The sequence below is a fragment of the Muntiacus reevesi genome, chromosome 14 (genome assembly GCF_963930625.1).
Source record: "Muntiacus reevesi chromosome 14, mMunRee1.1, whole genome shotgun sequence".
Lineage (NCBI taxonomy): Eukaryota > Metazoa > Chordata > Mammalia > Artiodactyla > Cervidae > Muntiacus > Muntiacus reevesi.
The window spans coordinates 66,229,475-66,256,948 of record NC_089262.1 but is presented as its reverse complement, the minus strand read 5'-3'; the positions used below and the strand labels follow the sequence as shown (position 1 = coordinate 66,256,948).

At 43.3% G+C, this 27,474-nt stretch overlaps 1 protein-coding gene across 1 annotated transcript in view; it reads left to right on the top strand.

Moving 5' to 3' along the window:
* Positions 1-27,474, top strand: part of DOCK2 (dedicator of cytokinesis 2) — a 459,258-nt gene that overhangs the window by 151,891 nt on the left and 279,893 nt on the right. Inside the window, exon 26 of the mRNA XM_065905443.1 lies at positions 20,291-20,439. Coding sequence (XP_065761515.1) covers positions 20,291-20,439 — 149 coding nt within the window. The remainder of the gene's footprint in view (positions 1-20,290; positions 20,440-27,474) is intronic.

The following is a 27,474-nucleotide window of genomic DNA, read 5'->3' as shown; positions in this document are numbered from 1 at the left end:
CATGTAGCAGCCAGAAAAGCAATTATTAGATTGAAAAGGAGAACATAAAACTACCCGTATACCAGAGATATATTGAAGATCTCATTATTGATAAGTTTCCTGCAAGCCAAAAAGTTGAGTTGATAGCCAGTTTGGTATCAGTATGTATGTATTTTGGGCTTTCCAAGTGGCACTAGTGGTAAAGAACCCACATACCAATGAAGGAAACATAAGAGGTGTGGGTTTGACCCCTGGGTCAGGAAGATCCCCTGGAGGAGGAAATGGCAGCCCACTCCAGTGTTCTTGCCTGGAGAACCCCGTGGACAGAGGCGCCTGGTGGGCTGCCGTCCTTGGGGCTGCAAAGAGCTGGACATGACTGAAGCGACGTAGCACACACGCACATGTGTATATTTTTATGTTTATTTTAACTATGAACTGTATATACTTTGCATTTGTTGAGAATAGAAACTGGTTTAATTTTTCAGGGACTGATGTCCTATTTTAAAATTCTGTTTTAGACTGCCTTCTTGTCTTGTTTTCCCTTCTAAAAAGTTAAAAACTTCTTTAATTTCTGATTACCTTGCTGTTTAGTGAACAGGTGTGAATAAAAGAGAAAGGTGGCAAAGTGCAGTTTATCAAGTGTTTTCCCACTATTATCACATTTTAAAGGGTAGAATGTATGAGATGGATAGAATAGAAATTTTTAAGTTATTCATCAAATGGAAATATGGGTAGCTTTCACTTATAATTTGCCTGTATGAAGTGAACACATGGAGACAAAGATGTACTAGGTTACACTCTTTGGGTGATTTTCCTGTTGTTTTTGACAGCTGATCTTCTAATATTACCTAATTTTTTTCCCGTTCCCTGAAACAAAAGCTCCTGCTTCTGTAATTTATTTACCCAGAGATACTGGAGTTCAGAAGACCAGTTACTCCTAGCCTGACATGAGCTCTCCTTTCATCAATATCAGAGGGAACTTAGTGTCCCCTTATGCTGTGGGCCTCCTTCTGCTGGCCATTGTGTGCTTTTTGTGGAATGCTCCTTCAGCAGAAAATTTATTCTCATTTAGAGGAATCTTAAAAAAAAAAAAAAAAGAAAGGAAGGTGGAGTCAACTTCTGATGACTTATGGGCAGTTACAGTCAAGTGTTTGAGAAATGGGCTTCTGATCAGCAGAGATTTTACGGAGTGACTGGTGGAACTGCATACAGAGTGGTAGCGTATTCAGATGCCAAGAAATATGCTACTTCTATTACGGCTAATAAAAAGGCTGCATTGCTAAATTCAGGCTAGGAGGGTTAATGATGATACATTCTTTTTTAGCATCAAAGATTAACATGATAACTTGCATATTAAAGTTAATTCAGACACACTGCTAATGGAGGAGGCATACAAAATTAATTTCTACAGCACCTCATAAATTATGATCACTCAGTCTTCCTTGCCCGATGCTCTGTCTTGGCAAGAACGGCACATGTACTTGGAGTGGGTGTGCGTCGGGGCCTAGCAGGGCATCTTGTGCCCTGGGGCAATTTGGAGAGCTGATGTGAGTCTCCTTCATCCTTAATCACTGCCAGTCTTCTGCTGGCTGTTCCCCCGCTGGGCTGTGCACACTTCTTCACTCACCAGGTTCCTTGGCGTGGATTTTGGTTTCAATAGTTAATGAGGCAATGGAACTGAACTGATTTGAGAAGAGTGTGGAAGGAGGGAGAAAGAATGGGAGAGAGGAAGAAAGAACTGCTCCCTCTTCATGCAAGAAATCTCTGTGTAGAGCTGGGGACAGCAGCTTTGGGTAATTGCAGTCTTGAGCCCGATAGAGGACCGATGCTCAGACTACACAAGAACCCAAGCCCAAGCTTTAAGAGCAGAGCCTAATGTTGTGAAGTAATTAGCCTCCAACTAATAAAATAAAATTAAAAAAAAAAATTAAAAAAAAAAAAGAGCAGAGCCTCCAGAGTTCGAATGCCTGAGTGAGACCTGGAGCCGGATCTTAGGCAATTTGCTTAACTTGCTCAAGCCTCAGTATGTACACCTATCAAACAGGGCAAATAAGAATACCTACCTGATACCATGAATATTTTAAATTTTGGTATAATATACATATAGTAATATGTACAAGTCTGAGGTGTACAGCTCAGTAAATTTTCTTTTTCATTTGTAAACACCCATGCAATCACCCTCCATGTCAAGATAAAGCATATTTCCATTACCCAGAAAGTTATGTATTCTTATTTTTAAAAATTAATAATAATAGCTTCTTTTTATTGGCTCCGTCGCAGGGTGTGCGATCTTAGTTCCCCCACCAGAGATCTAACCGGGGCCTCCTGCACTAGAAGCAGGGCATCTTCATCATTGGACCTAAGGGAGCGCCAAGCTTCCGTGTTCATGGAGCTTCCCAGGGGTCTGGTGTGCTGCTCTAAGTACTTTACATGCTCATTTCATTCTCACAGGCTTATGACAGATATGCTGTTATTATCTCCACTTTACAGACAAAACCACAAAGATGCAGAGAGATTAAATAACTTGTCCAGGCTCACACAGACAGGAACTGAGGTTCTTGGTCTTAGTGTCCACACTCTGCTCCAGCTTATCGTGTGGCCTGGTACTCACAGTGTTGGAAGAATGAGATAAAAGGCTCCTTCACGTCAGACAGCTCTTTCCGTTCCTCCTCTTCACAGTCCGTCTCCTCCCTCCACCTTGTCTTGGGCTAGCAGGCTCTGCATGATGCTCTCGCAGGAGAGTTCTCAAGGGAAAAGACCAGGCTTTCGCTACTAGCCCACCCCAGTTTCAACAGCCCAGCGAGCCGCAGGTGCTCTGGAAATAGGCCTTGACTGTTGTTCCCTGTGGACGCTGCCCTCCAGTTCCTACTCAGCTGGCTTTATTTGGTAAAGTGACGGTGTTGACAAATTTACTGGTCAGATCACCAGGGCAGTATGGCTGCTTATCCATCTTTAGACTGCCTAAACCTTGTCTTTGTGATGAGCTAAAAATTTCAAGTGAAAACCCCTCATGCTTCCAAGCCCCTCTAACCTCCCTTGTCCCAGCTTCCTATATTCATATATCCCCAATCAGTCCCTGTTTAGCCCCCAGTTCCTTTTCCTTCTTTTCATCTTTGTCTTCTGTATTTTCCCCCTCCTTTTCTTTATATTTCATTGTGATCTTCACGATCATCACTAAATAAACTTTAATAAGCTGTTCCCTGCTAAATATACTATAATAGCTTATTAAAATTTTTTATGGGAAGAGGCTATGTACAATGTATCTTTCATATAGTTGAATTCATGCTTGCCATTTATAAGAAATTGTTTTCAGACCTTTTTCCCTTTGACATCTTCATTTGAATGTCTTACAGGTTCTCAAACTCAACATTTCCAAGACTGTATTCATTCTATTCATGAAAACCTTCTCCTCTTCCATTGTTTTTCTGCCAGTCGTTGGGAGTTAGCCTTCAGATCTTCTTGTGCCTCGTTTTTCACTTCCAGGTCAGTCACTAAGGCCTTTGAATATCTCCCGTATTTACCTTGAATCTGGCCACTTCCATCTTTACATTATGTCCTGGTCTTGTACACCCTTGTGCTGTATATGATGCTTGACATTTGCTGGGCACCCCATAAATATTCATCCAGACGAGAAGTATTAATAAATGAAGGTGCCATGGAAGGACAAGCATGCTGTCATGAACCCTCCTCCATTCACTGTTTTCATGTTTTATGTGAGGACATCAAGTAATCAAATGAAACAATTAGCTTTGCTCAGGTTCTTTTTAGAACTAAGACTCCACAATTTGATATCAAAAACAGGTAATCACTCCTAAACTTAATGTAGAGCATTTCATATTAAAACTTAAAATACAAAAAAGAAAAAACTCTTGAAAAATACAGTGCCAGAAAAGACTGTGTTTCTCTCAAGGAATTGGTTCTCTTCTACCTCAGTGGTTTACACACTCTAGAACTTTTTCCATCATTGTCCTGATAGTTTATCACACAAGTGAGGAACTACATTTTATTGGTAACTGGAGCTCTTATGTTACCTTTTATATTGGCGTGTCATCTCCTTTTTGTATCTCTTTGGAACTAGGTAACCTGTACAGGAAGGAGTACATGTAACAAAGAATAAATATATCAACGTGTACTGCCTAAAATAAAATACTGTCAGTTTCATAGGAGTACAAGTTGAGATTCATCTGCAGGAACTGAACACAATTGGAAACACTGTGTATCTCATCCTACTGTGGTTTTTATACTATTCCCATCGATTGACTGGTTCTCTTCTTTTTTATGCTGGGTCTGCCCTGAGAATGAGGCCCATATATCCTCCTCCCTCTGTACAGAAAGTCTGTTACATGTTGCTGGCTGACATTTATTCTGTTTACTTTCTCCCTTCTCACACTTTCCCAATTTACTCTTTGTTGGCTTCAGAATTGAAACAGGATCTTTTTGGTCCTCTCCTTTAAATTTTGGCCCTAAGTGTGTGATTCATTTCTTAAAATCACTCTTTTGCTTTGGGCCTTCGGGCCGGGGGTGGGGGTGTGTGTGTGTGGCTTCTGTTGGTTCTGCGGCATGAGTGGAGAAGTGAAGCAGGCAAGAACCCCTGCTCCTGGGGGTGGTCTTTCTTCCCCACCTTCTTAGCTGAGTGCTTCTGGGAAAGGAAACCAGGCCAGAAGGAAAAACTCCTCCCATTTCCATTTTCATTTGGGCAGGGTTGGAGATTGGGCGGGGGGCATAGCAATCTTTTTTTTTTTTCCCCACTCTTTCTTTGGAGTTTGCTTCCTATTCTTCAGCTTGTTTGAAAGCTATTGTACTTGTCTTTTTTCCCTTTGTGATCAACAACACTAGATTTTAAATGTGTGGGGCTGTAAATGAGAAGGACTGCAGTTTCCTCGCCTCTGGAGCTGTTGAAGGAAAGGTGAGGGAAGAAGAGAATCTGATGATGATTAGAAACAATCACACAACATTCCATTTTGCTAATGTTTGAATACAGGAGAATTTTCTCATTTAATTCTCTGAAAATGAAGGACCTTTCTGTTAGCCTTAACATGCAAACAAGAGGCTTTCAGAGCGTGCTTTTCTCAGAAATGGAATGCTGGCTGCTCATATTGATCCAAAACATTGCTGTTGGTTTTTGTTCTTTTTGGTGTCTGTGAGATTTGTGATGACAGCGATATAGGATTGTTCGTATGTAGCTTGAGGATTGCTGGTAAGTGACATTATTATTCTAAGTCACAAGCAGAAATGTAAAAGGGTGTTCAGAATTAAAACAGGATCTTTTTGCCAAGCCCTCTTTTAGTCCATCCATATACAAAATGGAGCAGGGAAATCTGAGGCATATATTCTAATCATTTCAATTCATTCCCTCCTCTCAGGGCTGAATTCTCTGAGCTTGATATTCCAGATAAAAGCACGCTTTGTTTGAATGATGCAGACAATAGCTTCTAGTTCATTTTATTCCAGTGTGCCCGGACCAGGAGTTTTGTCAAGTGTACATGTCAACTTCTGAAGTTTTGACATGTCCTACTCTGGACTGAAAAACTTCTTAGGGTGTAGTATCAGGTCCCCATCCTCGTCACATTTAATACGGGCACGTCCCATTTTATTGTGCTGCGCTTTATTGCACTTCATAGATATTACTTCTTTTTTACAAATTGAAAATTTACAGTAACTTGCTGCTGTCAGATGATGGTTGGCTTTTTTTTTTTTTTAAGCTTTAAAGCAATAAAGCATTTTAAAATGAAGATATATGTTTGTTTTAGACATAATGATTTTGCACACTTAATAAACTAGAGTATACGCTCAGTTGCTCAGTGGTGTCCAACTCTTCGTGACCCCATAGACTGTAGCCCGCCAGTCTCCTCTGTCGATGGGATTCTCCAGGCAAGGATACTAGAGTGGGTTGCCATTTCATCCTCCAGGGGATCTTCCTGACCCAGGGATCGAACCTGCATCTCCTGTACTGGCAGGTGGGTTCTTTACCTCTCCACCACCTGGGAAGCCCAACGACAACAGTATAGTGTAAACATAACTTTCATATGTCTGGGAAGCCAAAAAAAAAATGCAACTTGTTTCCTTGCAGCATTTTGATTTATTGCAGTGGTCTTAAACTGCACCTGCAATGTCTCTGAGGTACACCTATACCTACAACTGAACTTGTATGTTTTATTTGGATCCTCTTATGGGCATTTTAATCCCCATTTTTGAAGGGAGCAAGGTAGAATGATATATTTGACATCACACAGCCTGGCAGTATTAAGTTGGGGATTCAGACCTAGGTCTCTGAACCTTCAGTCCAGAGTTCTGCCCACTTCCCCATCCCTGCCTTTGAGATCGGGTGAAGTCAAAAATGGGAAGATGTTACAGGAGTGGCTGCTCAAGGAACATGGTGAAGGTGAAGAAACACACATGTTGTTCTGATCCCCTTTCCTCCAGCCCTCAGCTACTGCCATCTGCGTTCTTCAAGGACAGCACAGGATAATGAATATTGAAATAACCCAACACTAAGTAGGTTTCTGCTTCTGAGAATTGCCCTTGGTATAGGCAGACAGGGCTCTCTCTCTCTGACATCTGCAAACACTCATTCATTCATCTAACACTTACTAGGATCCTACCGTGTGACAGGCATTATGCTCTGAGCTGCAGGAGACATGGCTTGACCAAGATTAGATATCTCACTGCAGGCTCTCACTGTCTTCTGGGGAACATGAGTGAGGTTTGAAGACTGTGATTGCTGTCTCTAGCCAACTGCAGTGAGATGGGTAAGCTCAACCAATTGGAGTGGAATAAATGATTGGTTGAATTTTAAAATATGAAAGAAGTATGTGACTAAACTGAAGACTAAATCACCGAGTTGATAGATATTCATTTTTATTTAAGTCTATGATTCTAGGATTAGGATTTGTTTGTCTTAGTCCCTTTAATCTTAGATACTGTAACTTTCACTAAAACGTACAAAACAATGAGCCATTAAACAAACCAACTAGCCAGGGTCTTGGTCTTTCTGTTTAAGTCGAGCTTAAGGGAGCTAACAAATTAAAAGGGTGTCTGCCTCCAGTCTGCGGAATCCAGAATTTGAGAACAATTATTTGCACTCATGAGTCTGTGAGTGAAGTTGGAACAGTGCTGGCCTTGGAGTCACGTGATGGTCTGCCTTGAAATCTTGCCTCTGTTGGGGTCACACTAGCTAACTGATCCTACTGTGAGCAGGCTACTTAGAGAGCCTATTTTCTCATCTGTAAAATTGGGATAATGCCGTATACAGAAGAGGTTTTGGTAAGGATTAAGTAACTTTCTAATATGGTACCCTGAACCCAGTAGGAGTTCAACATATGTAACCTCGCTCTCATCCCTGGTACTTCACTCTCCTGCTCTCTTTCATTCTCATTGGATTTCTAGACAAATGGTTTCTACCCCTTAATAAAATATGACTCCTACTGCTGAGAAAACCCTATTTGAGTATGTGACCACAGATTAACTCAGAAAAACTGAAAGGTGAAAGAGCTCTAGTTAAGTAAAGATTGAAACTCATGGACACAGGGAATTGTGTGAGTCTCCAGGGGAGACAGGGGCTGGAGTGAAGGGACTGAACTCTGTGTAACATGATGCGGGAGAGAGGCAGTGGGCCAAGGAGGACAGGCTCTGGAGGGCTACGTGTGGTACTGACTGTTGTAATAGGTACCCTAAGTGCTTATAAATGGATTTGAATTTCAGATGTCACTGAATTGGAGTAAAATGAGGGCAAAGGATGTAAGACCCAGCTCTTCCAGTTAAAAAGCTACCTTGACCCATTTCTTCTCTTGCATGAGTTTGAAATGGAGCACATTGCTGTGATGAGAATCCTGCTTTAAAGACTGTCCACCAGGCAACAGTGTAGAGGCCACTTGGTTCAACCCCAAGCATTTCATTTGCTTCTCCTTCCATTAGCCAGGGTTAGGAGGTGGGTGAAACAGTCTTCTACGCTCATCTGGTGTGGCATCATGAAGGTAATCATTATAAGCATTAGGGAGCAAATCAAATTTTGGGTTGCTACTCAACTGGCCATATCTGCTCTTTTATTGTCCTAAAAGCACTTTCTATGGAGCTAGATTGTGGTTTAATGAGGATGTTGGTTGGGAGGAGGCTGGTCGCAGTGGCAGTGTAGATGATCTTGGAAAGCACAAAGAGGTCACCTGCCAGGACACACTGATTATGCACTAATAGCTTCCAGAAGGTGTGATGATGGGCATCTCTGCAGCCACAGAGATCTCACAATCAGATAAATGTTGATGGGAGTCTTCGTCTTTCATTACTTGCTAGTTGAGGCAATAAAATGGGCTCCAGGATTAGATCCTAATTTGATAAACCCTAAAATAAGTGTATTAGTCTCTCACTCAAATGTTCACAATGCATATGCTTACACATCTAACCCATCTGCAAGTTCGATTCTGCCTCTGAGTTGTAACCTAAGTCTGTCCATTTTCCTTGATCTCTCCAGCTACAAATGAGTCAAGTTTTCATCTTCTTTCCCCTTCAATTGTTATGTAATGAACTAGGGTAGTTTAGTAGATGTGAAAATGGGCTCTGAGGTCACATTTTCTAGGTTTAAGTCCCAGCTTTGCCACTTACTAGCTGTGCAATATTAGGCAAGTTGCTGAACCTCTCTGAGTTTTAGTTTCCTCATCCATAAAATAGGTAAAATACTTCTTCATAGACAGGTTGCCTGGTGGACAGTAAGGGCTTAATAAACACTGTACTTCTTTTTCCCCTCTAGGAAATGCCTCCTTGGTGTTCAGGCTTCCTCTTTAGACCTGCCCCTATTCTCTATTGAAAATGCATACTCAGTCGCTTCAGTTGTGTCCGACTCTTTGTGACCCCATGGACCATAGCCTGCCAGGCTCCTCTGTCCATGGGATTTTTCCAGCAGGAATACTGGAGTGGGTTTCTGTACCCTCCTCCAGGGGATCTTCCTGACCCAGAGATCAAACCCACGTCTCCTGCATTGCAGGTGGATTCTCTACTGCTGAGTCACTGGAGAAGCCTGAAAATACAAAAACGAAGTATGTTTATCTCCACCTAGTAATCAAACTGCTTACATGGACTATAGGGCCTGATGACACCTGGCCCCAGCCAAAGCTTGATATTATGCCTTCCATTTCCCATAATCTGGCCACACGTATTTCCAGTGATTACTCCAACATATTACGCAAATTTCTACCCCAGGACTTTCACATACCATTTCCTCTGCTGGGAACGGTCTTCCCTGAGATGTTTGCAGGCTGTTCCCTTCTCACCCGCAGGTATCAGCTTAGGTTCTCCATTTCAGAGCCTTTCTTAACTGCTCCACGTGGAATAGTCTTCCCTGCACCCTGAGACTCTTTCTCAGTTTACTCGGTTGGTTGGCTTGCTGGCGGCTGTTGGTACTGTTTGCTCTAGCATCAGTGCTTAGGGCTCTGTCCGCATCTCCTGCAGCCGTGATGGAGGCTTCTCCCTCCCAATAGCCAGCCCTGCCTTCCCCAGTTGCCCTCTGGCTGCAGGCCTCCTTTGCCTGGAAACTGAGAATAGCCAGAGTGCCTGGGACCGCCCACGCCGACGTCTAAATACTGCAGCTTCTTCACCCCTGTGACCCACACTGCCCCCAGAGGTCCCCTTCTGTGAGACTTGCAGCCTCCCTGGCTCCTTGCCTTGCTGGTCCCGCTTCCCTACTTCCCTTCCAGGGTCTTCTGGAGCATCTCCTGATAAGTGCGTCACCATCACCCAAACCTCATCTCCGAGTTTGCTTCTGGAGAGTCCAAACTAAGACAGTTATTATCTTCTTAAATAGTTTCTGATGTTCCATTAGAACATAATATCCATGAGAACAGTGCCTGTTACAGTAATCATCTCTGTACATGTTTACAGATAGAAATATATTCATATAGAGATTACAAATTATATTTATAACCAGTGTGACATTTTTTGGACATAAACATACATCATCTTGAAAATTCCAGCCATTACACATCAGCCTACCCTTCCTGCCCTCACTATGTTTCTGAATGACAAACACTACCTTGTTACAGGGGACTCACGTATAGGTTTAGTGCATTTTCATGTTTTAGTTAAATATAAAGGATAACATGGCAAAAGCAATAGCTTGGTTTGGACTTCAGGTGAATACCTAGAATAAAGTTCCGAAAGTATGTTTTTTTCTTTAGGATTTACTGCCTAATTATATTTTCACCCCTCTAAGATACCCGGCAAGAATGTTTATAGTTGCTGAATTCTGAAATCTCTAAATCAGCTGTGGGTGTTGAGGTGGAGAGACAGATTTTGGCCCTCAGGGTTCATAGAGCAGAGATGAGAGTCGCAGTGGAGGGAGACTGGAGGAGAGTGAGGGATGACTCTGATGTAATTAGGCCAGCTTCTGGGAAGGTGAGGAGAGTGAATCATGAGGGGCTGCTGACAACTGTGTTGGGGACAAGCCTGGTAGAGTCGTAAAAGCCTTGTAATCTGATCTGCAGTATGAAGTTGGTGGGTAGTTATTGATTTCCCAGTGGGTGGAATCACTTTTCTTCATGACGCAGCGGCTAGAGGAGGGAGGCTGTGAGAACTGTTTGCTGTCAGACCAGAGCTGTGTGTGGTTGTTCTCCTGCATGTCCAGCTGATGGAACCAAGTGGCCTCTGACACCTGCAAATGCTGCCCACACCAAGCAGAAGGAAAACAGCTGAGTGGAGCTGGGCTGGCACTGCTCAGTTTTGCAAACTGGGTAAATGCTGGGTTTCAGCTAGGGGTCTTCCCTGCTTGCTCAAAGGCTGGTGGGAGGGACGAGAGCAGGGCAAGCCTTGACCACCTCAAGTTCCTCACGGTCCTCCAGGAGGGATGAGCTGAACTGAATTTGCCTCTCAGTCAATAGGAACTTGACCGAAGCAGGACGAATTTCACTTTAAAGTCTGTGAAAAGTCAAACAGGATTGAAGAGTCTACACAGGTGACAAAGTAAGGGGCTGGCTCTGAGTGGAATGAAATTCCAAGTGAAGGCTGCCACAGGCAGACTTAGAAATGGGGTAACCACACTGAGGATGGGATTGAGGCCTCAGTGATATAGATACCTCGTGTGTTTAACCTTTCTCCACAAAGAGAGGGCCCCCTGAATGTTCTCAAGTCTCTTTATTCTGCTGGCGGAAGCAGGATGTACCTGGGACGGAAGATCAGCAAACATGTCCCTAGTAGGGCTGTAAGGTGCCAGTCTCATCTTCATATGTTCATGTGTGATTTTTCTGGCTCTTCCTCCCTCTACCTTAGCTTCAGAGGGGAGAGGTCATGCCTTCTTTTTATGGGCATTGCTTTTTATCCAAAGGCCTCTGTAGACCCTCCCTGAGTTCTGAGATGAGGTGTATACAGGTCAGTATAGGACTGGTACAGAAATGTGCTCAGTCGCTCAGTCGCATCCGACTTTGTGCCACCCCACGGACTGCAGCCCACCAGGCTCCTCTCTCCATGGGATTCTCCAGGCAAGAGTACTGGAGTGGGTTGCCATGCCCTCCTCCAGGGGATCTTCCTGACCCAGGGATCGAACCCAGTCTGCCCCACTGCAGGCAGATTCTTTACCGACTGAGCCACCAGGGAAGCCTGGTACTGAACCTCTGAAAAGTTGGTAAGTCGTGTCTGACTCCTGGTGACCTTGTGGAATGTAGCAAGCCAGGTTCCTCTGTCCGTCATCTCCCGGAGTTTGCTCAAATTCATGTCCATTGAGTCAGTAAGGCTATCTAACCATCTCATCCTCTGCCTTCTTCTTCTCATTTTGCCTTCAATCTTTCCCAGCATCAGGGTCTTTTCCAGTGAGTTAGCCTTTCATACCAGGTGTCCAAAGTATTGGAGATTCAGCTTCAGCAACCGTCCTTCCAATGAATTTTCAGGGTTGATCTCCTTTAGGATTGACTGATGTGATCTCCTTGCAGTCCAAGGGACTCTCTAGTCTTCCCCAGCACCACCGTTCAAAAGCATCAATTCTTCAGTGCTCAGCCTTCTTTATGGACCAACTCTCTCATCCGTACATGACTAGTGGAAAAATCATAGCTTTGCCTATATAGTCCTGTGTTGGCAAAGCGTTGTCTCTGTTTTTTAATACACTGTCTAGGTTTGTCATAGCTTTCCTTTTAAGAAGCAAGCGTCGTTTTGATTTCATGGCTGCAGTCACCATCCATAGTGATTTTGACTGCACCTGTACATGAGAGATGATGGTGTACCACAACTACTGGAGAAAATTTGAATTTAGAATGTGGGGTTTATTCTGTCCTCAGCTTTGGGCTTCAGCTTCATTTCTGGGATATTAATAAGAGCCTCATTGTTTGTCCTGTTACATCGACATGGTCACATAGCATGAGAAATGGGAAGATCCAAGTCTAGCCCGGGTGCTACCAGAGCAGAGAACAGGGTTACCCAAGTTAGACTTGGGGTGTCAGAAATGTTGACATAGGGGATTTGGCAACTAAGTTAAACCCTCAGAGGCAAGGAGGAGCTAGTCAGGTGAAGATGGATGAGATAAGTACATTCTGGGCAAAGAAAACAATGTGAAAACTGAGACGCATGAGGGGTGGCAAGGCTATGGTGGAGTGGCGTGGGAGATGGAGGCTGAAGGGGCGAGTGATGTCTGCCCATTGAGTGCCTTTAGCTCTGCCAAAGCGTGTATGAAACTCACCCGAGGGCCCTTGGAGAGGCTCTCCTGAAGCTCCTATGGAAGGGAGTCCCATGGTCAGGTTTGAGTTTTGGGAAATTCCTGCTGCAGAGATTGGAAGAGGGGATCAGTTTGGGAGACTTAGAAAAGAGGATACAGGAAGTTGGTCTGGGGGTTAGATGAATTTGACTTCTCAATGGAGAAGATGTTGGGGATAGAAGAAGAAATCAAGTCTGCTTGGTTGACTGTGTGCCTGGGGGTGTGTTTGTTCAGAGTGAGCACAGGAGAAGAAGCGGGCTCGTGGGGAAAGATAGCAAGTTCAGATGTTGTTCTTAGGAGCATTTTCCTCTGGGGCCGCAGTTGTGGCTGTGATCACTTCTGTGACCTGATGCACCTCAAGGTGGTTTTCCAAAGTGGACAAAGGATCCATTTTGATCTTTCCTTGGGCTGATAGCAGGGAGAAGGAGGCGATGAAAAAGACCATCTTATTTGAAGTGTCCCTGAGTTGTGAAATTATTGCAAAAACATATCACACTTCAAGAGACTTATGAATTCAGGCAGTGGCACCTTCTGCCAAAGGATAAAACTTTCTCTGAAAAGGAAGAATTCAGAGCCCAGAAACACTGCATTTTTGTCTCTGCAAGTCACTTTGACAAAAGAAAACTCCTTTCTGTGGCAATACAGAGTTGAGTAGCTCTGTGGGTTCCTAAGTGCCTGGTCTGAATTACCATTTGAACTTGTCATCACCTGATGACAGACCTCCAGCCTTGTTTGGGCTCAGTTTCCCAGGCTGGGTTTGCAGGTCTCTGATCCTCATTGCCCCTTCATATAAACATTGATTTAAGGCTCTGCAATGTTTATCTTTTAAATCATTTCTGTTTGTTTGCTTTACAATCAAGTCACAATTTAGAAATGCTGCTTCCTGAGGCTTTACAGACTAATATGATTTCACAGCTGCAATTACAAATGAGAAAAATTATTTCATCTCAAAACAGAGGAGCCAGACGTTTCTGAGAAATCATGGTTAACGAGAAGACGAAGTACTTTCTGAAAAACAGGTCACACTGTTAGTGACTTCCTCAGCTAAAGTATTGCTGACTCTCAGAACCAAGGCCTCACCTTGTGGGATGCTGGGTTTGACAGCCTGTAAAGTAGGTGACTTTCAGATTGGAAACCACGGATTCTGCTGCGGCCTGGTCTGGAGCGCCCACAGCTCCAGTGGTTTGTAAACAAGGCAAATACCCACCATCTTTCCACCTAGCAAAGATATCTTTCTTCCCACCTCTTCCTTTGAAACTATGTTTTATGAATCATAGAGTTTTGGATGAGGCCTTAACAGTCATTCTGTTAACCTTGCATCTGATACTTTGAATACCTCTTCATCATTCCTTCTCAGAAGCAGCTATGTGTGTGTGTGTTGCTCAGTCATGCCTGACTCTTTGCAATCCCATGGACAGAGGAGCCTGGCAGGCTACTGTCCATGGGATTCTCCAGGCAAGAATACTGGAGTGGGTAGCCATTACCTCCTCCAAGGGATCTTCCCAACCCAGGGATTGAACCTGGGCCTCCTGCATTGCAGGCAGATTCTTTATCATGTGAGCCACTAGGGAAGTTCTCAGGAGCAGCTAAGCTACCTACTTTTAAAATATTTCTAGGGATGGAAAACTCACTGTTATATTTTTTCATGAGAATCTACTATGTAGCTCCATTTTAAGTAGTGTGTAAAGCCTCGTACTTCTCAAGGAGGTCTTCATTAATACCTAAAATCTTTCAAGTGGCCCTTTCCCTTACACTCATATCTTTGTAAGGAGATCCGGCTGAAGTATCTCAACTAGAGTACCAGCAGAATGAACTTTAAAAAGTATTCTTGTTTTATTTATTTGGTGGTGCTGGGTCTTAGTGGTGGCACGTGAGACCTTTAGCTGTGGCATGCCCTATCTAGTTCCCTGACTAGGGATCGAACCAGGACCCCCTGCACTGGGAGTGCAGAATCCTAGCCACTGGACCACCAGGGAATTCCCAGAATGAATTTCAAAGGAAAAATATGACCTTTACTACTTTGCTGCCCTGTTTTATGGCCAATGACGGTTGCCATTCCAAGAAAGTCAAGGCATCAGCTTTTTCTTGTCTGCTTGAGTCTGCCTCTTATCTCTGTTGACTATCTTGCTCTGATGGGCATTCTCTCCCACCCAAGAATAGAGACTGGCACTCAGGGAACCTTCAATACATGGCAGACTGACTAAGTGAAGGGAAGGAATGAGCTACTTAGTCGTCTCAATTTTGTCTACCTTTGCAAAGCTCCTTTCTGTAGATCCTGTGTGTGTGTGTTAGCCACTCAGTCGTGTCTGACTCTTTACGACCCCGTGAACTATAGCCCACCAGGTTCCTCTGCCTATAGAATTTTTCAGGCAAGAATACTGGAGTGGGTTGCCTATTCCTCCTCCAAGGGATCTTCCCGACCCAGAGATCAAAACTATGCCTCCTGCATTGGCAGGTGGATTCCTTACCACTGAGCCACCTGGGAATTCCCATTTACAGATACGGAGGTTTTAAATGATTTTAAATCGTGGATCACAAAAGTCTGTTGTTTAGGCTTTAAAACATTGTTTTTTTATGCTTTAAACTCAAGACCATACATTTCCTTCTTCAGATCTTTCTTTAAACTCTTGCCAAATCTTCAGTTTCAACAGAACATGATGGGGAATACATGTAAATCCATGGCTGATTCATGTCAATGTATGGCAAAAACCACTACAATATTGTAAAGTAATTAGCCTCCAACTAATAAAAATAAATGAAAAAAAAAAAAAGAATGTTGTGTCAGAGGGTAGGAAAGCAGAGAGAGAGAATCAGGCAGTTTTATTCTCATTTGCCATCACTTGGCCTACTGCAGTAGCGTATTCTCTGGTCTCTGCTCTTTGGCCTTTTTTGCTTCCAACTGTTCCGCACACAGTGGAATGTGTGTGTTCTAAGTTGCTTCAGTTGTGTCTGACTTTTTGTGACACTATGGACTGTAGCCTTCCAGGCTCCTCTGTCCATTGGATTCTCCAGGCAGGAGTACTGGAGTGGGCTGCCATGCCCTCGTCCAGGGGATCTTCCTGATCCAGGGATCAAACCTTCATCTCTTATTTCTCCTGCATGGGCAGGTAGGTTCTTTACCACTAGTGCCACCTGGAAGCCCACAGTGACATGAGTCACCTTAAAAACATGTTGTTATGACTCCCTTTGCCCAGAGAACTGTGGAAGAACAAGATTTTTGTTTTAGATTTCCTTTATTGCAATCTCTTTTTATTTTACAAGCAAAATTAGCTTTTCAAAAAGGAAGACTTTATAAATCCTTATCTAATTTAATAAAAGAAAGAACATTTCTTCTGGTGGGGTTTAATTATGACATCATCAGTGAAGGAAGTTAATTTTCATGAAGTTGGTGAGGCCCATCTCCCAAAGACAAAGAGTTTGCAACTTCAAATGAACTCAGTTTAACCTATAGCATCGTTCTTTTATTTTTAAAGAAGATTTCTATTTTAAAGAAGATTTCTCTGGGTATTGATAGCGAGGAAAGGTTACTCTTTGATTCTTGTTGCTTATAATGCCAATTAGGTTTTGGTCTGCATTCAAACACTAGGTAAATGACATCTTGGATCAATGATACACCATTTCTGTGGTCCTTTATGTATGTACGTGCCTCATGACATATGGAATCTTAGTTCCTTAACCAGGATGAAACCTGTACCCTGCTTTGGTAGTGCAGATTCTTAACCACTGGACCACCAAGAAAGTCCCAATATAACAAGCATTCTTACAAATACAATTTTCTGTAACAAACAAAAAGTTTCAAAGTTACAAGTTAACGTCTTTTAGAAGGTAAATTTTAAAACAAATTGTTAAATAAATGTTGCAGGAAATTTCTTTAGCCATTTTAATAAAGAGACTTGGACAAAATTTCAACTTTATTGTGACAAGATATGGAATAAGCAAAGATTTAACTTAAATTTTATGGTAATTAGTATGTAGATGTTATGCAGTCTTTTTTCTTATCTCTCTAAACAAAGGATAATGGCTAACTCAACACCTTGTATTCTCAAAAGTCCTTAGGTCAACCATTTCTTAAGTCCAAATAAAGTACCTTTAACTTGTAACCTTTGATTACATCTATAGTACTGAACAAAGCTGAATCAAAATTTTGTTGCCTATAATTTTCTTTTTCAATAGAGTTATAACCTTATGCCTACCACTGAATTTAAGAATTTTCTTTTTCAGTATTATCTTATATTATTCTAGGGCTTCCCTGATGTCTCAGATGGTAAAGAATTGGCCTGTAATGCAGGAGTACTGGGCTTCATCCCTGGGTCCAGAAGATCCCCTGGAGAAGGGAATGGCTACCCACTCCAGTATTCTTGCCTGTAGAATTCCATGGACAGAGGATCCTGGCGAGCCGTAGTCTATGGGGTCGCTAAAGTCGGACACAACTGAGTGACTGACACACACTATAACTTTATGCCTACCATTGAATTTAAGAGTTTTCCTTTTCGGTATTATCTCCTATTATTCCACCTCCAAGAGACGATTCTGCTTACCCAGGTCCGTGGACTCTGTTATTTATTTTTACAATTTTTATTGACATGTCGTTGATTCAGTGTCGTGCCAGCCTCTGCCGTGCAGCGCAGTGACTCAGTTACACGCACACTCCTTTAATGTCCGTTTCTGTTGTGGGTCACCACAGGACATCAAGCATAGCTCCTTGTGCTTTACAGTAGAGCTTTGCTGTTTATCTGTCCTACATGTAAGAGTTTATTCAACACATCTGCAACACAGCCTCAAGTCTGTTCTCTACGTCTGTGTTTTGTGGATGTGTTCATTTGTGCCATATTTTAGATTACACTCGTAAGTGATGTCATTTGGTATTTGCCTTTCTCTGTCTGACTTACTTCAGTTAGTATGATAATCTCTAGTTGCATCCGTGTTGCTACAAATGCTACCATTTTCTTCCTTTATATGTTTGAATAATATTCCGTTGTATATAGTACCGTATCTTGGTCCACGTAGTCTAAATCACTCTCTGTTCTCTCAATCTCCACTCTACCAAAGGCAGCATTATTTACTCACCAGTGACCGTCTCAAAAGACACCTCTTTCATTCATTCCACCAAGATTTACTGAATAGCTACTGAGATCCAGGTACTGTGTTGGACACAGGAGATTTAATTTGGCTGTCATGAAGCTTACACTTTGGTTGGATGAATGGGCACTAATTAATTACACTGGTTAGAACTTAATTACAAACTGAGTTTGGTGCGCTGAGAGAAGGGATATGATTCTGTTAGAGCCCATGAAGCTTCTATGCACCTTCCAGCCATAGATTATTTCTCTCTTCTGAAGCCCTCATGGCATTTGATAACTGCCAGTTGAAATCTTTGGCTGTGAGCAACATAAACCTATTCTAGTAAATTTAAGTAAAAATTAGTGCATTTAGATAATAAGGAGTAGTCCAAGAATAAGAGGAAAAGCTGGGGAACCAGTCTTCAGAGAGGGGAGATGCAGAGTAGCCCTGGGAGAGGAGGCAGCAGCTGCCAGTGGGCAGCCTTCCTGGGGCGCTTCTGTGCAGACAGGTGAGCTCCTCTGTCTTGTGGCTAAGAGCACAGGCTCTGCAGTCAGACAGGAGTCACCACCTACTATCTGTGCAGCCAGGGGCATGTCCCTCTGTTTCCTCATCAGCACAAGGGGAGAAATGACAGTGTCTGTCTGCCTCCTATAGGCTTTGGGAACATTAATGGAGGTAGTTCGTGCAAGACTCTTAAAATACACCTGGCACATTGTAGGCACTCAGCATGTTAGCAGGGTCAGCAATTACTGTTTTTACAATTTCCTGGAGGTTCAAATCAAGGGGATATCCTAAATAGGGTCCCTTGCTCCTTGGAAGAAAAGCTATGACCAACCTAGACAGCATATTAAAAAGCAGAGACATTACTTTGCCGACAAAGGTTCATCTAGTCAATGCTATGGTTTTTCCAGTGGTCATGGATGGATATGAGAGTTGGACTATAAAGAAAGCCGAGCACCAAAGAACTGATGCTTTTGAACTGTGGTGTTGGGGAAGACTCTTGAGAGTCCCTTGAACTGCAAGGAGATCCAATCAGTCAACCCTAAAGGAAATCAGTCCTGAATATGCATTGGAAGGACTGCTGTTGAAGCTGAAACTACAATTCTTTGGCTGCCTGATGCAAAGGACTGACTCATTGGAAAAGACCCTGATACTAGAAAGGTTGAAGGTGGGAAGAGAAGGGAACGACAGAGGATGAGATGGTTGGGTGTCATCACCAGCTCGATGGACATGACTTTGAGTGTACTCCGAGAGTTGGTGATGGACAGGGAGGCCTGATATGCTGCAGTCCATGGGGTCACAAAGAGTCAGACATGGCTGAGCGACTGAACTGAACTGAACCGAGCCTGACCCTTGTCCAGAGGAAGGCAGGGGGCCTTGTGACAATGTCTCTCGGGTCATAGTCCATTGCAGATTGGCTCCCAGGGTGAGACTAGGATGCTATGCCAGGAGAAGGTGTGGATCCGGGGCTGACAGAACAGGGGATGGTGTCTACTTCCTCCTGCCTTTACCTTATTCTGCCTTCTGCCTTTGCTCTTTGTATTGTTGCTGACTCCTTCTGTCAGGTTTTAAGTATCTAATGGGTGAGAACCATATGTTATCTCTGTACATCCAGAAATACAGTGCCTTCCACATCAGAGATGTTCAACTGTTTATTTGCTGTATTGAATTAAAATAAAATCGGTGCTTATGATTCACATTTCAGTGCTAGAAGCATCTAGGTGGGGATGACTTGAAATTTTATGAGTTTTTCAGTTCCCTCAAGGTTTGCTGGTTTTAAGAGAAATATAGAAAGAAAGCTGCATAGGATTTCAGAACCTTCCAGATATTTCCTGAGACAGCAGTGCCAAGAGAGTTACCCTTCTTTGCAAAGGTTTTAATTTATTTAAAATGAAAGCCATGGTGCATAATGAAGTGGGAGGTAGTTCTTTTTTTTTTTTTTTTCACTATTTATGCTAGTGAAAAATGTCTATCAATAAGGGTATGACAAATGAACAAGTGTATCCATACTAAACAAATATATCCACACTGTAAAACAGCTGCAAAAACTTAATGTTGATCCCTATATATAATAACATAGAAAGAGCTCCAAAAACTGTTGGTGACTAAAACAATATCAAAGTACAGAACAATACATACAGTATAGTCCTCTTTTATAAAAAGGAAATAAAACAAGTATCAAAAAAAAATGATGCTATGCTTTTTATACTGATAAAACATAAAAAAATGACCTTGAAGGATTATCATCATAGTGTTTTACTTAAATAAAAAGCCAAATAAAAAAGATGCTACATATTTTATACCAGTATACACTCACATATACACACATACATTTTTATATGTATATACACATACATGTGTATAGAATACAATAACTGGTTGGTTGTCTCTTGAGAGTGGGAGTTGGGAGAAAGCCAGAATTGTGAATAATTTTCTAAGAAAATAGTAACCTAATTTCTGACATTTACATTTTTACAGGAAGGATGTATTCATGACTTGTTTGTGTAATGAAACATTATCTAGAAAAGAAAGAAAAGCAATTAAAACAAACTAGGGCGCTCACATGCCTCTGAACCTCCTTCGTTGCAGAATGCCGGGACATTCTGCTTCCTGTCATCACCAAGGAACTGAAGGAGCTACTGGAGCAGAAGGATGACATGCAACACCAGGTCCAGGAGAAGAAGTACTGTGTCGAATTACTCAACAGCATTTTGGAGGTCCTCAGCTGTCAGGACGCGGTGAGTCTTCATGATGATGTAGACGTCTTGAACTCAGACTAGCGCTCAGTTGATTAAGTTCTAAAATATTGATGCTGATGAATGGCAGTTGAAGTCTAAAGATAAAAGTCAATGGCTTGCTCAGCGGGCTTATTTTTCCAGTGACTAACTTCCCATCTGTTAAAGACGGCTTGGGGACTAGAGCTAAGTGTGTAGCATTTTGTCACCATATTTCTTTTTGGATAGGCTTTCTTAGGGTGTGGGTATGGACATATTGCAGACTTTTTAGATGAATTGTTCATTTATTAAAACCCTGACTTGTAGGGATGGAAATGAGGAAATTTTTCTATGCCTACAAGTGAGAAAACTCACTTACCTGCTTTCTGGGCTGATTTTCTTTGGTTTTTCCTCTTCATTTACCTCCCACAGTGGTGAGATGGTTAAGACTCTTTCTGGGTGAACAGACTGCTCTGGCTGAGACTCTAGAGGTAGGCTGAGGAGTAAGATGGTGCTAGGGAGATGGCTGTGGCAGTGAAGCCAGTGTATACTGGTTGACATCATTCAGAGACTAGGCAAGCTTGAGCCCAAAAGGAAAGTCTTGGTGGGAGTAAGTAGAGGGCTCCCAAAGGGCAGAGTCTGCAGAAGACAGTGAGGAAGATGGAGTGGTGGTAACAGTAAAGACTGGGAAGCAGTGATTAAACACGGGACTAGAATTCTTGAGACTTGAAGATGGAGATAAATATTCTTGGTTTGACTCAAGTTCGTTTGCAACCTTACTTCAACCTTGAATAATGTCCAGGAGCATCTGTCCCTAGATGGGCTGCTTTCAGAGCCCTAGGTAGACCCAAACAACCAGTAAGTCTTCCCTAAGTATTTGTGTGACCATCCCCTCTCCTCCCTTCAAATTCACTGAGAAGGGCTTTCTAGATGATTGACTATATTAGAAAACTGCAAAACAATATTTTTTCCTGCTCATATCCAATAGTCAACCATTATTATCAATTTCCTAGTATGTCTCTCTTCTGTCTTGTCTTTTCCACTTTTACCATCCTGGTTGTTTTCTCTTGTCTCATTTCTAGGTAAATGAGATATGTAGCTAGCTTCATTCATTCATTCATTTGTACATATGATGTACTAGGTATGTACAAGGTATGTACTAGGTATGTACGCATTTGGCACACAAAGACATGTCTTTTTTCCTAAGAAAATACTTATAAATATATAAAGAAAAAGTGACAATATATACAAAGACTAAAATCTAGATACATCCTAGGAACTGGAACTGCACAGATGTGTGTGTGTGTGTGTGTGTGTGTGTGTAAACATTTTTGTCAAGGAAGCCTTCTCAAGAGAAGGAAAGCTTCAATTTCACTATTCAAAAGTGAATAATTAAATAATGATCACCATTGCTACTTTATTTGCTGTTCTGTAAACACTTGCTAAATGCAGTCCAAGCCTTCTTTTTTCACACATTGATCACTGCTAAAGATTATCACTCTCATTTTACAAATGAAAACCTGAAATTCACAGACTTAAAGTTCAAGGCCACACAGCAAATAAATAGAAGGCTGAAAATTCAAACCCAGGTTGTCAGACTCCAAAGTCTGCTTAATTATAGACACTGAGGATAGAAAAGCATGGTCTTTTCCCTCTTGTATTTTCCTATCCTGTCTTCTTTGTGGGGAGAGTGAGTATAATGCCCCAAAGCTTGGGTACCTACAACTCACTCTGTGAGAACGTTATGATGACGGTGTTGTTTTCATCAGCATGTTCTCTAGCCAGCTAGTGAACTGGTTCCAGTCTTTGCTATTTGATCTTTAAAAAAAAATTTAGGGAATGTTTGCTGTTACTCTCACGATGTAAAAAAACATAATGATTGGCCCACTACATCTCCAGAAATTTCCCAAAGAATATGGCTTCTTCCTGTTGAAAAAAAGTTTCCAATGCTTCTCATATAGTAGTGCTCAGGTCCCTTTTCATAGGGAAAAATTCTAGCTACTTGGGCTGATGCTAGTGTAGCCTGGTTTGAGCATACACTTATCATGTGTCCTGTCAATTTCCTGATTTGGTAAAGGGATGGCCCCAGTTCACAAATCAGTTGTTAAGCAGCAGTGCTAGGCCCTGCCTGTCCCAGGGGAGTGGGCCCCTAGAATCCTATCCTGACAGGTTGTCCTCATTTTGTACATTGGGTAACACCAGGCACTGGTGAGAAGAGGCTGCTCCCTCACACACCCCGAGTACTTGGGACCTCAGAGCCAGTGAGTGAGTGGGAGGCCCCGGGCCCCCTTGGGGGCTTGTGGCAGCTGGACTTGAGGTGTGTGGGAGATATAGTGTCACTCGCCAGTGCCTCTGAGTATGTTGGCTTGGTAATGGCTTCTGAACACGGGACTCACCCACCTCTTTCCCAGGATGAGCAGCTGTCTTTGCTGGTGAGAGGGTAAATAGTATCGCTACCACTGGGTTAGGTACAATGTTGGCACAGTGTGTGAGCTTCATGTCTAACTTCTCCAGCTCATGAAGATAGGAATCTCTCCTTCCTCTTCTCAAAAACGTTTTCTTCCATGAAGAAGATCCATTCAGTAACCATTATTAGTTTGAGTTAAACCAAAAGTCAGAAGTCCCAAAATACCTAATGTAAATCTCTCTTATTCTAGGACATGGAAGCTCTCAACTCTGGTTACCATTACATGACAGGAGAAGCTTTAAAAGTAGTTGTGCCTAGGTGCCACTCCTAGCTGTTGTGCTTTGGTTGACTGGCGTTGGCCAGAGCATAGCAATAACATGCTCATGGGGTGATGATAATGGGCAGCCAGGGTGGAGGACCACAGCCTTAGTGCAAAAGGTCTTAGACATGAGTATACATCCCAGTGACCTGGAGGAGATCATTAGGTTTGGAGGATGGGGTTGATCTCGGGTTGCCCCAGCCTGCAGCAGCTTGAAGCAGGTTTTGGTTCTCAGCCAGAGGGTGAAGTTGGTCCATGGCAGTGAGAATACTGAATCCTAGCCACTAGGCCAGTGGCCAGTGACAAGGCCCTGGTCCTTTGGCTTTGCAGAAAAGAATTCCCACAAAGACAGAAAGTAGTGAAACAAGTAAAGTGTTTATTAGGAGGAAGGAGTATAGTCCATGTGGATAGATGCAGGCAGACCCATACAGAGAGTCACTCCCTTGTGGTATTTAAAATCACTTACATGGGGCATTTCTTCCAGGTTTCCTTTGGTCAATCATTTTGATTTGCCTGATTCTGAGTCCTTATTTGGTCTGTCTTAGGGTCGTCTCGTGTGTGTGTATGTGTGTGCGCGTGCGCGCGCATGCATCTTTCAGCCAAGATGGATTCCAGCGAAGAGGCCTATTGGTAGCTTAGTATCACTGCTCTTTTTGACTTCCAAGGAACTTTCTAGTTGGGAAGGTCTCCTTGACTTTGAGAATGAGAAATATAAGGTCTCTTATCTGGGCAGGCCTCATCTCTTGGTTGTTGTTGTCCTATTGTTGTTGTTTAGTTGTTCAGTTGTGTCCAATGCTTTTTGACCCCGTGGACTGTAGTCCTCCAGGCCACTAGTCTCCTCTGTCCTTGGAATTTCCCAGGCAGGAATACTGGAGTGGGTTGCCATTTCCTTCTCCAGGGGATCTTCCTGACCCAGGGATCTAACCTGGCTGCCCTCCCCTGCCTTGATTGTCCGGCTGTTGATATTTCGGAGTCTGTGTCTGCAGGGAATGGACTCCAGTTGCTCGCTTGGTGAGGGTGGGAGGCATCCACCTCCTGCTTCAAGGCCTGATTATTTATTTTTCTAGCAAATGCCCAGATGATATGGATACTGCTGGCCCAAGGACTACACTGTAAGAACCACTGCTCTAATATGACCTAATTTTTTTTAATCTTCACTATTCACCAGAAATGGAAGAACAGTTGGGCTCATCGTCAGTTCTTTAGCTTCTTAATTGAAGAGCCCTTTCCAGTCTATAAACCATCTCCTCTTCCAATATGGCATTTAATAAACCGTAAAATGGCAGAGTCTTCAAGCACATTCATTTGTGCTCATCAACTCATTTTTATGTGGTAGTGGGGACATGGCCTGTATGAAGATCTGACTTTGAAAATCCAAACCATCAGACGTGCTTTTGGTTTCTTCAGGCACCAACTTCTCAAAATTGGAAATTTGGAAGAAATAAATGAGAAAGACTCCTAGGGTAAATGCCTGGATTTTTCTTCTGGTTGCTTGGATGCTCTGTGTTGATAACAACATAGCCATCTATTTTTAAACTGACTTTTTCTTGGCACCATGGATTAGCCTGTCTCTCCAGCTCAAACATGGGCTATACCTACCTCCTGAACCACTGCCAAGGGGCAGAGCCACGTGTGGAAATTTAGTAATACAGTGCAGGTTGCCGAGCTTCCTTTTTGGGGGACCTTGTGTGTTTGAGGAATGGGAAAGAATGCTTGTCTTCAGTAGGTTGTCATTATTTGTGTAATTACAGCCCAGCACAGTGGGCCCAGCATGAGGAAGCTATGTTTTCCTATTACCGCCTTCTTCACTGTAACCCTGGGTGGCTTATGATTCAGGAAGGTTTGTCTGCCTAAGCTTAGGTCTTGATATATGTGTGTGTGTGTGTGTGTGTGTGTGTGTGTGTGTGTCTGTTATGTGTGTGAGTGTGTGTGTGACTGCACCGGCTCTATATGTGTGTGTGTGTGTGTGCGACTATGTGTGTGTGTGTGTGTGTGTGAGTGTGTGTGTGTGTGTCTGTGCCAGGATATATGTGTGTGTGTGTGTGTGTGTGTGTGTGACTGTTATGTGTGTGTGTGTGACTGTGCCAGGATATATATGTGTGTGTGTGTGTGTGTGTGTGTGACCGTGCCGGGTCTTCATTGCGTGCAGGCTTTCTGTAGTTGTGGCGGGCGTGTTCTACTCTTACTTGAATGCGCACATGCGTCATTGCAGCGGCCCCTCCTTTGCAGCGCACAGGCTCTAGGGTGCACAGACTCAGCAGTTGTAGCACATGAGCTTAGCTGTCCTGTGGCATGTGGCATCTTCCCAGACCAGGAATCAAACCCGAGTTTCTGACGTTGGCAGGCAGATGGACCACCGTGGAAGCCCGTTGATATTTCCTAATGATCCTGTTACGTTCCCTCACTCAGCTTACTTGAGTTGCACTTTAACAGAGGAGAGGGACAGGCTCAGGTGAATGAGGAAAGGCCTGACTTCTGCCTTAAGTCCCGTATTAGCTCCTTTCCTCCCCCTCACCTGAGCAAGTTTAGTTGTCAACTTAGGTTACTTTGAAAGATGGTTTCAGACTGGCTTCGTTCTATGCTTTGCTGGCTGCCAAGTAACTCATAAAATTCAATCTTGTGCCAGACCTGGGAGGAGTTGGCTTCCCCCCCGCCTCCGCCCCACTTAAATCAAGTTTTTCATTTTTATGTTTCATTTCTGTGACAGACTGGAGAGTCGTCATGTTGTACCCTGCATAGCGATCACCTAGTGGGTAAAGATGACTCCTGATTCTGAAGAGGGGATTGTGTTGGGTGTATCTGCGTCATGAAGGCAGAAAACCTGCAGAATCAGCTTGAAAACAAAACAAAAGCAAAGCCTTTTGAGCCCATTGACTAAACCTGAGGAGTTTTACCAAGGCCCTCTGATAGTCATGATTGGTTTGGGGTTTATGCTATCTTTATTCATCAACTTAGACACTGGTAGAGAGGGGTTTTGCTCATGCTTGCAATGTCCTTTCCTATTCCTGTTCCTTTTATGTAAGTAAAATCCCAAACTCCTTTTAGGTTCAGCTCAGGTAATAATTCCTGTCTGCAGTCTCACTTTCGTGTCCTCTCCACTCCCCCTCATCCTAAGGCAGGTTTGAGGACGTCCTTCTGTGTGTTCACGACTGTGTTCAGACTGACATGACAGCACTAATTGCTCTGTGTTCTGCTTTCTGCTGTGTCTCCTGCCAGGCTCTGAGCACCAAAGTTCAGAGAGCAAACCTCATTCCCTCAGCCTCACAGAGCTTACACTTCCTGCCTTGCCTCTTCCCGATTCCACTGTTACCCTCCAGCCTCCTCTCCGTTAAAATTCTTTCAGTCCCTCAAGTGCCCACACTCTCTCTCTGCTAGGCTGCTGCGTGTGCCGTCTGCATTGTCAGAATGCACTGCCTCCTCTCTTTGCCTAGCTAAATCCTACCTCATGTTCAGAAGTCAGATGAAATGTCACTTTCCCTGGGAAATTTTCTCTAGCCCTCCTCCACAGCCCTCTCTTGTGGTCCATAGAGCTCACACCAGGGTTATCATCCTCTGTGGACCCATCTGTCTTGTAACTGGGAGTGCCCTGCCCTCCTGTGTAGCCCTCCCCTTCCCCTTGCACATTCTGTGTGAAGCCTGGCTATCTGTTAAAGGAATGGAGAAATGAATGAATATGACTTGTCCACATCAGGGGCAGAGCCTGACTTCTCCATCGGGTCTTCCACTCTGAGTGCTGAGAGGGTATGCTCCTTCCTCTTTATGTCTTCCTTGGTTGCTCAGCTGGTAAGGAATCTGCCTGTAATGCAAGACACCCTGGTTTGACTCCTGGGTCAGGAAGATCTACTGGAGAAGGGATAGGCTACCCATTCCAATATTCTTGGGCTTCTCTGATAGCTCAACTGGTAGAGAATCTGCCTGCAATGCGGGGGACCTGGGTTTGATATCTGGGTTGGGAAGATCCCTTGGAGAAGGGAAAGGCTACCCACTCTAGTATTTTTGCCTGGAGAATCCCATGGATGTATAGTCCATGGGGTCACAAAAAGTCAGACACGATAGAGCAACTTTCCCTTTGGATATCAAGTGCAGAGGTTGATTAATCACACAGTTTATGACACATTTTCCTCATCAGTCTTTGCAAGGCCCTCTCTGGTTTCATGTCTGTGTGTGTTTATTACCTTTGCCCTTATCTCTTGCTTCCACTCCCCTACCTTCCCTACCTGCTTCAGGCAATTCGGCTACTGTGTTGAATACACATGTGCGAATTTGGGTGCATGTATTTTAAAACACACAAGCACATCCACTCACCCGCACATCCATTCTTTACAGAGGAGCT